Genomic DNA, 12383 nt, shown 5'->3' on the forward strand with positions numbered 1-12383 from the left:
GTGTGTGTGTGTGTGTGTGTGTGTGTGTGTGTGTGTGTGTGTGTGTGTGTGTGTGTGTGTGTATGTGTGTGTGTTGAGTGCAGAACGAAAATATTGTAACCATGTGCTATTATTATGATCCACCTGTAAATCTCCAATCTAAAGGAGTATATGGGCTAACTTTGTTATCATCTATTGCGATCCTAGGCCGTGTTATATCCTGCTCCTTCCCAACTTCGATGCTGCAATACTGCACTACTCTGTCGAACAACCTTTCATTTTCAAGCCTCGGCAGGTTGCCTTTCTTATTTCGCTGCAATCGCGCGCAGACTGATAATAGATTCAATAAGTTCGAGAATAGTGCGGAATATGGCGTTCGCAAACTCCAAACACAGACGCAGCCATACCGGCGCGTTCACGGATCATGATATCGTGCGTGAGACAGAAGCAAGAACTGGTGATTATGCTCGTTCTTCGATTGTATTTCTGAAAAGAGCGGACACCATCCTGTCATGACAAGAAAACTTTCATCAAAACCCAGCGCGGAAGATATCGATTGAAATGAAAATGTAACCCAGAGGCCTCAGAAGATCCAAGTGAGGAAAGAAAGGTAAATAAATAATATCATATACTTCTCTCCGTGTGCTATAATTATGACATGTGCGTTTAGTCTCAGCACAAATTGCTCCATACTATGCAGACGTGCGGAGGAGAGGCTATATCTTGCAACAACTTTGATGACAATTTTGAGAACTTGATAGTTTAGAACAACCATGACGACTAATGTCATAAGGTGTAACCACTATTTCACTCGTCACAAAAAGGTCCTATATATCATGACGATGTCATCTAACTGCGAGAAACATGAATGTGAACAAGATGCTTATAGCTATTATCATCAGTCCCGGGATCATCAGTTAATATTTTCGACAAATCCTGCCCGGCCAGCGGGCGCTATCTCTTTGGACATTATCCTTTAATAAAGGTTGGGGAAGAATGGCGCACCATCGCTGCGATATGCAAGGGCATCACGGTATGTGGAAAGCTTTGGGGCGAACTTACAAATAACAATCAGTGGTCTTTTGACCATTTGACCTTTTAAATGATTGCATTACCTTCCCACAGTGGACTTAATGTATATTGTGCTCTACATTGTTTTGGGTATATTGTTGGGTTATATCATACGAATATATATATATCTATATATATATATATATCATACGGTTTATTTATCATATAAGATATATATATATATATATATATATAAATATATAAGATATATACTTATATGCCAACACGTGGACTATATATATATATATATATATTATAATTATATATTATAATTATATATATGTGTGTATAAAAATGATTACAGTTATCAGAACAGAGAGTGCAGAATGGAAAGTATACCTTTGCAAGAAAGACTCAGAGAGTCGATGCAAATGGTACACCTCAAATAGATAAGACAAGCTCCCATTAATTTCGGCCAAGAAAGAGGTAATGTTCCATCTTGAATTAAAAACCCTTCTCCTGCGGCAGCTAAAAGAAATCTATACTTATTTAAAGCAGAGACCACGTGGCAGCATTATAGAGACCTACATGTTCAGGATCTCAGTGAATAGATCTTCCCTCCACAGTTTGCGTGTCATGCAACACACTATAGTATTGAAGACGACAGGAAGAGATTAGCCGCTGCGTTTAACGGGCTGATGTGTGTGACTGCACGCGAGGAAATTCTCACGAACACAAACACGCCATGCCAATCACAGATTCTAGCCCTCACGTGGAGTATACAGACGCTCTCGTGCCATTCCATGACAACAAACAGAAGTCAGGCAAGTTTGTCAAACTAAACTGAGGAGTTATCATACACACACACACACACACACACACACACACACACACACACACACACACACACACACACACACACACACACACACACCGTGTGTGGATACCTCTTTGGTGAAACCAAGTTGTCCGGCCATAATCATGATAATACGCGAGTGAAAGTAACCCAAGATTCGCATATTATTATAGATGCGTAATTTCATGCACCTTATTTTCTGTTACCAAAAAAGTGATATCTATATAATAATATTTTTGTCGAAAAATGAAATAAATTGAAACAATTGAAATTGAAATTATAGCATGAAGGGCATGTGGAAACTGGGATGTGTGACGAAAGAGATACGATGCGGATAATGTCCTGTTCTCATCTATACACAAACAAACAAACAAACAAACAAACAAAATCCAACAAACTCCCATCGTCCTGAAAGTCTCATTGGAAAGTATATCACCTGTAATGTCACCAAAAACCTAATACTAAGAACTAAGATCTTAAAAAAAAAGAGGTACATTTTCAAAGGACCTTTGGAACGGAGCATGACCAAAGTTGACGATCTCTGAGGAATACTGAATTTTGCGATATTTAAGATTTATTGACCAAAGAAGGAGAGATGACGACAATGACGAAACGTGAGATAAAGGAGCCATAGAAATGATCGCAATAATGATGATGATGATCATGCCAATGACCATCATCATTAACCCCTGCGTTGCTAGACATCCATTCTTCCACCCCTGCGTTGCCAGGTATCCAATTTTCTACCATGTCCACCTTTGGTAAGAGGAGATACTTTGGGTTAATCTTGCCCAAAGATTTAAAGAGAGAGCCAACTGGAATTTGATCTTGGGATCTCCTGTGTATTTGAAAGTCGAGACTAGACACAGTTCAGTAGTCTTTCTCCCTCTCTCTTCTTAGAAGAAGGGAGGGAAATGGATAAAGGGCAAAACGTAATGGTATCACCATGGTAACCAGTTCTAGGCGCGCTTCAGACGGTGCTGCCGCTATTTTAACCTCAATTACCGTTTATACGCCCCTTTCGTGCTCTAGAAAGCATCCTTCGCATCCAGGTGGTGGGATATCAGAAATTAATTCAGCGTCGTATTTATAGCTCGTCCTCTATTCTGACTCCACGCTGTCTTCTCTCTTACGCCTTGTTTTTCGTATAGCAAAATCTCAGTTAATGAGAGCAGGAAAGACAAAGACAAAACAAAAAGAAAAAAACACACGCAAACACCGACAAGATAAGTTGATGCGTGCTGTTCCAATGAATCGCTTTACACCCAGATCGTTGTTTGCTTCTACTCTGCAATAAAAAAAAGATATCAATTTCACGACGAAGCCTGGACGCCCATTCTCCCAGGTGGAACGGCTCACTTGGGGGTAAACACCGGAAGGCCACATCTACGCAGTCTGTGCTCCTTAAATACCAATTTATGGGAAGAATAATACAACAGAGGATGATCAAAGAGGTAACCTTAGTGGGTTTCTCTCGCCCAATTTCTCTCCAAACATCAGTTTTTTCCCCCTCGTGAATACGCCAGCTGGAGATTGGGCAGCTCAGCCCCCGTTACGCTGGCGATGTTAACCATGAGCTTCGGTTTCTCAGTCCTCGTTTCCACCGCTCATGCCCGCCTTTGCTTGTTTGGTCACCGAGTATATGTCTATTTATAAACGAGAATACCGTAAATGACCCCATCAAATTATAGACGGAAGAGGAGGAGAAATAAAAAACAAAAAGGCCCATACAAGACGCGCTCCTTTCATCGACTTGGATCTACTTTCTTTTCCCATGAGATTGCTTGTACTCCCACTAGCTCCTGGGCTATGGTCCACAATCTAATCATTTGGAAAAAAAAGCATTATAGCTCTCTGCCGAATAATAACCAAAACCGTAGTCCGATCCGAACACGGACTTGAAAAGTCCCGCAAAGAATCAAATTTCCATGTGGTTAGGTAAGGCTGAATATTGGAGATTTAGGCAGGGCAGCACCATCAGTCAATTTGCAACAAGTCAAGACCATTCTCTCTTTTTTTTTTCCATTTTTCATTTGTAATAATTTGGCTTATTTTTCTGGGTTCTTTTTTGCAGGAATCACTTTTACTCATCAGGACTATTGGTTTTGCAATGAAGTTATTGGATAAAAAGAGGATTAGTACAATCTTAGCCAGGTATTTGAGTCGTTTGAAATGGGTTGAAAACGAAAGTTGTGTTGATATACGACAAATTTGTAGGCCCGTGATATTTAGGCAATTGATCACACTTTAACAAAAGATGATGGAGGTGCAAGAACTTGAAGAGACAATATAGGAACACACAATAAATGACGATTTTGTATTAGAACTTTGGTACTGTATGAAATATCAGTCATATCTTAAGAATATGTAATGTATGTTGTTATTCAGAGCATGGTTTACGACTTTGTCATATTTTCATGGTTTATGTTATTTTAACTGTAACACATCAGAGGTTTGATTTTGGTGCTACGTTTTGGAATTTGGTGTGAGGAGGTGTTTTATTATAGTTCTTGTAATTGTGTGTTTTTATTTTCTTTCTTTTTTTGGGGGGGGGGGGTGGGGGTTGGCGGATTTCGTAGGATCCTCTGCCATCGTTTTTGTTCGGTAGCTGTACATTCGCAGCATAAGGACTTGCATCGAGGGTTCATATGCTGTAGGCCTATTCTGCATATCAGCAAAGTAACACAATATTCTGTCAAGCGAGGAGAGAGGAACGAAGTGGCATCAAAAATGCAGTCGAAATAACACCGCGGGCATTCCTATACGTTGGGAGAGGGAAAGCATTTGCGAATGGTCTTCGAGCGCTACCCCTCCACCATCGTAATACATTATGAAGCTCGTCGCTTCTCGATCATTGTGCATTCGGTGGCTTTCATGCCTTGTAGGCCCGTCCCGAGCGGTTGAAGTTGGCAGGGATTTACTGCAATATCCCATCTTCGCAAGATTAGGTCACCGAGGTAAGGCCTAATCTTACCCTGATGTGAAGTTCGTGCGTGCACGTTTCCCTCGAAGAGACTCGTCTCTATTCAAGCGTTTATGCACGCCAGTCTGCGGCCCAGCCCGCCTCCATTTTCTGACCCTTTTTGTCACGTGACCGGTAAATCCATTCTTCTGCGCGGCTTCCGTCCACACAGGCACGCGCCAGTGGCGGGATAGATGGACGGATCAATATGGGAAATTGACAATGTGTGACGCGTTGTCATGGTATCCGTTTCATCTCGCATATGTTTTTGCAGGTGTAAGATGGTCCATTGTTGGTCGAGTGCAGTTTAAATTTGCATTTTGTGCGACCTAGCCCTTCATGTGGACAAGTATGCTTGCTTGTGTGTGTGTGTGTCTGCGTGTCTGTGTGGGTGTGTTGTATGTGTTTATGTGAGTATAGGCCTGCGGTATGGGAGTTCATTACCTTGATATGCCCTGTAATAAGATGCTGACGTGGAACATATCGCAAACGATCATGCAAAGAGCATTACAATACGAGACCACGGTTCCTCATGAACAGAAGTAGTTATTTTGTACTGGTCATCAGTTTTACTAATGACCGGACATCATCATTTTTTGTTTAATTCTATTTCTTTTTTTTTTCTTTTTCTTTTTTTTTTTTTTTGGGGGGGGGGAGGGTCGTTGACAAAAGAGTTGTACGTATAAACAAACAAACATGCAATGACCTGTGAATGGAATGTAAGACATCTGTGTATGGCAGGATTTAACAGTGTTTAAGAGTGACCATCCCATTTATTACAGCCCTACTATGTGACAAGAGTGCAATGATATCCTGCTATTAAATGCATGGTGTTTTTCATATATGTATGTGTGTTATATATATATATATATATATATATATATATATATAATATAGTGTATATATATACATATGTATATATATATATATATATATATATATATATATATATATATATATATGTGTGTGTGTGTGTGTGTGTGTGTGTGTGTGTGTGATGGCGTTGATATGAATTATTGTACAGATCGTACTTACATGGGGAAGACTTTGGTTTACGTTTGAACTTTTTCCCCCTGCTCTTCCGGTTGAAAACATCTCACTTGTCGCTGCAAGAACTTCTAATCGATCGGTTTTTCAATCTCCATTTTGCTCCCCTTGCTTCATCTGTATAATTATTATCTCCTTCCCCATCACTTTCTTCTTTATCTGATATCAACGTCATCATTGTTATCATGAATATCATTATCGTTATTGTCGTTTTTTTTTTCTTCGTCTCCGCTTTTCTGCGTCTTCTCTCCTTTCTCTCATTTTACTTCTCTCTTTAAATATCTTCCTCTTCTTGATGAGATACATCTAATTACATAACCTCACCCAGTTTGCCAATTTGATCCTTGACTGCTGACGATTGCTCTCCAACTCTCACTTATTTCGAACTCGTTTTCATTTGTCTGAATCTGAAACGTAGTTCCTGGCGTTGTTGATAGTTCCGATGCGACGGGAAAGGGGAGCTGGCCGGCGGGGAAACCCCTGACAAACCCAGTGCAGGGGTCCGACCGACTCAAGAGCGAGCTGGCCATCTCCGAACAGATGGAAGAATCGATGGTCATCGATACACACGTCACGAACAAAGACGACCTAGAGCAAATATGCGTGTAAGTCAAACATTAGTCACTCACCTAGCCCCTCAGAAACCACATTTTTATAGTTAATTTTTTGTATATGAAGATTTTGATCTCAAAAGAACTTGAATTGAGATATTTGCAATTAAAGCTGATAAAAAATAAGAAAATTATAAGGAAATATGGGATGTTTTAATCATAACTTCAAGAATATTCCTTGTTACGTAACAAGTGAGATATCACTTGAAAGATTTTATTTTGCTCAATGGGGGAGGGGGGGGGGGCATCTCCTGAAATATTTTGTTGGATTTTTTTTCCGACAAATTTGCTCTAAGCCAATCAGATGCCAGTATTTCGGTAGCTTATCACAGTTTGTCAGAAAAATATCACACAAAACACTTGATGAAATGCCCCCAGATGATGAAATCATCTTAAAATGTTTAAAAATGGCACTTAGCCCGATAAACGGTTAAACCCTTTATTATGAATGTTGTATGTATAACTGTTAACATTCACTGTAATTCAAAGTAGAGCAAAACTAGCTCTCCTTCCAGCCGTGTGTTGTTGATTATATAAACGGTACACGTTTACATGCAGAATCATGAATGATACTACATAAATATTAACCAGCTCCATCTAAGCTCTCTCCAATTTAGAATGGCAGTAAAATTCAGAGGCTCAAATTTAGGATAGGCAGTATAACTCAGAGATACCAATGTAGGTTCCAATTCAATTTGGGCTCTCGTGGTGATCATTTCTGTAGCAATATCACCCAAAGACTTAATAATGGGGGTTAATTGATTTGATTTCATTTTATTTGGTTTGATTTGATTTGACTTAATTTGATTTGATTTCATTTTATTTGATTTCATTTGATTTACACCGTATATAAAGATAATGATTTATTTCATTTTGATTTATCGCAGGAATATAAAATTTTCTTTTAGGAGGCACACCAGAAGTATAATGACAAACTGATTGAAGTAGGAAGTATAACAATACTGGTTGGATTCATACGTTATTTGCACTTAATAGTCTGCATCACGCAATGTGTATTGCAAAACAAAAGAAAAAATATGTGTTTACCTCAAATTATTGGCACCTCTTTATCCTCCTCATTTCTTTCCTCTGGAACGCAGAGACATCAAACACGTCCAGGCAATGCTGAGAGAAGTTGACCATAACGAACTACTTCCGAGGCAAAGAACTCCAGGTACATTTTTTCCTTCTCTCTTTTACTTTAAAGACACCGTCGTCACTGATAATGAAAACAGTATCGTATAGATGTTGACATAGCGGAATACATTATATATACAGGTAACGTGGTCTTATTGCACTTTATTCACAAAAAAAAATTAAGCAATTCACGGTATATATACATAGTACATTCATTCATTAAAATGAAGCCTACATGTGTGTATGTGTGTGTGTGCGCGCTGTCTGTGTGTGTGTGTGCGTGCATATCTTTGTGTGCATGAGTGTGTGTGTATACGGTGTTTGTGTGTGAAGAGTTTTTCTGCGTCATTTTCAATAATCTTTACACAAACCAGGAGATAAGCATAATAAATGCATGTCATTGTCTGCACATGCCAATGATTTATCAATTTGGGGGCAAAGATTATTAAGACGGCTTTGTAGCTCTTATAGTTTCAGGATCGCTATTTATGACACATTTATATTCCAAAACATTTCTTGCTCCATGCATACTGTACAATAGTCATCTTAAGGCACGTAAAGTTCAGCTGGTTTCTGCTTCTTCCTTGAAACGTGCAATGCGTATGAAACTGTTGGCTCGCATCGCAACGAGAAATCATTAAGTCAGTTCAAAGCGCATTTTGCTTTTTCTTTCATCTTTGGGTTTTTTTTTTTACCGCACTGCACCAATTTCATGCATTTTGCCCTTTATGGCTGCGGCAAACCTTCGGCTAGTCGTTATAGGTGACGAAGGCTGTAGTTGATCGAAAGATGAACCGGCTGACTGCGATATGAACCGCCTATATGTGCAGAGGCGAGTTACACATCAGTGCCTTTACCGAACCTCTCACAGATCAAGCGACTTTTGGGCATGATGCTATATAGTGTAGTCATCCTCGCAATGGCATGCGGATGAGAACGTGAAATATGCACAGTAACTAAACCTTTTTACCCTCCCCACATCCCCCCCCCCCCTCCATCCCTCACCGCACCATCACCATTTCTCGCTGTTCCCAACCCACCATAGGGTAATTTCATTTTGTACATCACTTGTTCGGCTCGGCGCGCCGCGAGATTCCGCTTCATGGACTGATGCTCGGTTTAAAAAACAGAAAGAAAAAAAAAACACGAAAGAAAGCAAAATGGAGTGAAAATGAGCATTGCGGGGGTACGGTTTCCTGTCAATTTGCATGAAATGTGCAACGATCAATATTCCAGGATAACGTTCGTGTAAAGGCTGCGGAGACATAATTTGAATCACATTTTGCAGAGAATATTGTACATTGTCATTACAAGATGTTCTTTTTTTTTTTAAAAGTAATAGACATTCCCAGCGGGCGATATGAAATGATATACACGGTATGTAATGTACTGCACGCAACCTGACGAGGGCCTTGTGCCTAACGGTACATGTTGGTGGTGTTCATGTAAAAACAACAACAACAACAGCAACCAATCACTAGTTTCATTCTCAACGAATCTTTAGATGTCAGGGTATACACAATAGATATCAGGTATTTGACGAATATTCCCAGGAAGTAGCGGAATAGGTCATGATATTTTGTACTTGTCCATGCCAGTCCGTTGACGTCATTGTGGCAGACCTCAGAATGTGAACAAAAATTACCCTTTTCACGTGGTATTTGGAATGATCCCCGAGGCTGAAAAATGGGGTCAATTTCGTCCCGTTTTGCTTCGAAAAAGGAAAAAATGTGACATTAATAGCACTGTCAGACCTACAAATAATTACATGTATAACCACTTATATATACTCCCTGTGGCTATTGTCTATAAATGGAACTTTTTTTTTTTTTTTTTTGCGGACGCTATAGCTTGTGGTCGACTTGCGCCTCATGAATTGCGTCTCAAAGAATACCATATCATTCTCTTCATGACCACTTCCATTTTTATTTTCTTACTGCATCAAAAACATTGTAGTGGTTTAGAGAAGGCTGAATACTCACTTCGAGACGTTGTGTTGGTGCCAATGAGGCCTATATTCGAGAGATGATGTATAAAGGAACTGTAATTGAAATTTGAATGGACTTGAATGGATTAAAACTAAGTGAAAGCAGGACAGAATTTATAGTTTTTGGATTCTAAGAATAATGCTTTCTAAGATTTCTTTGCCCTAACTTTTTTTTTTGAAATAATAATATTACAATTTACGAGTAATGTTTGATTGTAGCTGTGTGTCTTTTGGTGATCAAGTCTCAAATATCTCAAGGTCTGTATGTTATCAACTTCGTAATCTTCAAACTTTGCTTCTATACTCTCAAACTTAGCTCTGTAATGCGAAAATCCCTAGCACGCAATGATACTAAACAATTTTTGGTCCATGTATTCATCTCATCACAACTCGAATTCTGTAATTCTGTCCTCTGGATCTGGTCTTCATCTGCAACAAATCAACATACGACATAAGTCCATTCAAAATTTAGCCGCAAGACTTGTAGCACTGTATACGTGGTCTATAACAAGGAAAACAAACCCATATTATTCATGTTATTTCCATTCTAAAAGATCACTCCACTGTATTCCAGTCTGTTCATTCATCTTTGAGTCTATATTTATCTATAATTTATGTATGTGACTTTTTGAATTATCTCTCACGATTATGATAGTATACTTATGCGCTATAGAGATTCATGTCTCCCCTAATATCTTTATCCCAATTTCATTTCATTCTCCTCTTCCTCCATTGCAGAAGGCAGTGCGTTCATCTCGGAAGTTCTACCGGTCAGTGGCGTTGGGAAGATGAGGCGGCGGCTGATATGGTGCTGCTGTTCGAAGCCCCTTTAGGTCAGACGTCTGGTCCCATCGCTTGACCACAATAAAAACTATATGAATAAAAACAAAAGACACAAAATGAATAAGAGAAAGTTGTTAGCAACTGAAATTTTGCATCAGCAGTTATCCTATACCTGCACGGGTTCTACAGGACACCTGTGATGAGGGTGATTCGCTATAGTTTGTAGTTTGCAGGCATGGACCAAATTCGCCAAAGGTGGACATTGCGTGTCCACCTTCAGTTGTAGGCATGGTGCCGTTTTGTCCGTCATCGTAACAGGAAAGGAAAGAAAACAGAAATGGAAAAGTAAAATAGACAAAACGTGCTTGTATTTGCGTGTTTGGCTTCCAAAACCTACGGATTGGTGGATTATGTTTCTTTCAGCCAGTGCAGTTTTTAGTCCATTACGCTGATTGTAATTCGTGTATCAGTCCTATATGTACGAGAATCGTGGCAATGAAGTAAGGTTACGATATACTGATGAAATAATATTATCATGCGGAGCGGAGAGATCAATGTCGTTTCCTTTGCTGGGTATAATTCCATAAGCTTTTTTGTCAGAAAATAAGCGACTAAAATTCCTTGGGCTGAATCACTGGCATGTGTTACCAAGTGAGATGTACTTGAAGAAATTTTGACGGGAAAATTATCATAGTCTGGTGATCTACCTTTGAGAACGGCTACTCTCCTCCTTCGGGCTGGGGATTTTTAATCAGCGGCTTTCCTACAAAATAACTTGATATACTTTATGTAAAGATGCTACAAACTAAAAGTACGTATTGAAAAGACAAACTGTTTTGAAAGCAACATAAATACTATGGTTTCTCTCTCGTTTTTTAAGGGGGTGAGGCTGTTCTCACGATGGAACATGCAGAATGGAACACGATTGAATTTTGTTTAATTCAAGCTAACTCGTCTATAAGAATTGTTACTGTTTCTGTTCGGTCGACCCAAATTGGCAACACAATGTCTCAAACTCGGAAATACCGAATTAATTGGTCAGGTGAAACAAACGCTCTATAGTAGGTACCGTCCGTTCAAACTATCGTTTTTCTTACATCGTGCGATAGGGCTGTTCATTTTCCCCTTTTGGACGAGAATTTCTGATTAACGCTGCAAAGGCTACACTCTTTGTTTGAGGCAATTCTTGGGGGAAATGGACTGACGTAGCAATCGGTAATGCGTAATAATATTGTCTTAATTGGTCATCATCGATGTCACTTAGCTTGATAATGGAAGAGAGCGAGTGAGAGAGAGGGAGTGAGTACTCTACTTTACATGGAAATGCGACAAGAGCTATCAGATTGAGCAGAAAGTCGTTCGAACCCCAAGGTGGATATCATCCGTTCAGATGATTTGATTTCTCTTGTTTGTTGGTTTCTGTTAGTCAGGAAACCAACAACAGTGGGCAATTCGCGGGCACCTTCGCACTTGCATAATTTTGTGACTGCAATGTCATCATTGTCTATCCTAATAAGTATGGACCGTATATACTGGGACCAATGGGAGAGCGCATTCTGCTCTCAATTATAATCTCTGCGGCACTGACTGGTCTGCATACTCCCGTTGCACACGAGTTTCTCCAATTGTTTTCGTTTTTTGTTTTTTGGAGTGGCTTGTTTTTGTAAGTGCACAAAATGAAGGCTTGCATTACCGTCTGTATCGATACCCGTGCCAGAACCTATTCTGAACTTAAGTGCTGCTTCATACCACGTTAGGAGTAAGAGAAACAGCATAGCAGATTGTAAGCATGTTTTATATCGGGGTTTTTTTTTAATTCAATTTCGACGGTGTGGGGATGGAGAAACCATGACAGAAGTGTTCATTTATGCTAAAAATATCAAAACACTTGGTGGTCTTCTGTTTGGCAATGAAAGTGCACACAAGACCTTATTTTACTCTTCACTAACATGACGTTGTACTAGTAGATAACCATGATATTATGTAAATGTTGTAAAAGGGACTTAAAAG

General features: G+C 39.5%; 1 protein-coding gene across 1 annotated transcript; it reads left to right on the forward strand.

The window, feature by feature from the left end:
* The first annotated feature begins 1735 nt into the window (after positions 1-1735).
* On the forward strand, positions 1736-10494 carry LOC139712425 (uncharacterized). The gene is made up of 4 exons (XM_071624250.1): positions 1736-1814; positions 6274-6460; positions 7567-7640; positions 10329-10494. Exons 1-4 carry the CDS (start codon positions 1736-1738, stop codon positions 10421-10423), a joined length of 435 nt encoding a protein of 144 aa, XP_071480351.1. The 3' UTR covers positions 10424-10494.
* The last annotated feature ends 1889 nt before the right edge of the window (positions 10495-12383 follow it).

Source organism: Diadema antillarum, unplaced genomic scaffold (genome assembly GCF_040938485.1).
Source record: "Diadema antillarum isolate AM-2024a unplaced genomic scaffold, OU_Dant_1.0 scf00000041, whole genome shotgun sequence".
Taxonomy (NCBI): domain Eukaryota; kingdom Metazoa; phylum Echinodermata; class Echinoidea; order Diadematoida; family Diadematidae; genus Diadema; species Diadema antillarum.

What these genes read in the sequence shown, in the direction of transcription:
- LOC139712425 (XM_071624250.1), top strand. Translation starts at nt 1,736, where the DNA reads ATGCCAATCACAGATTCTAGCCCTCACGTGGAGTATACAGACGCTCTC. An exon ending in GACCTAGAGCAAATATGCGT is followed by an intron (nt 6,461 to 7,566) that starts GTAAGTCAAACA and finishes TCTGGAACGCAG; the next exon opens with AGACATCAAACACGTCCAGG. An exon ending in TCCGAGGCAAAGAACTCCAG is followed by an intron (nt 7,641 to 10,328) that starts GTACATTTTTTC and finishes CCTCCATTGCAG; the next exon opens with AAGGCAGTGCGTTCATCTCG.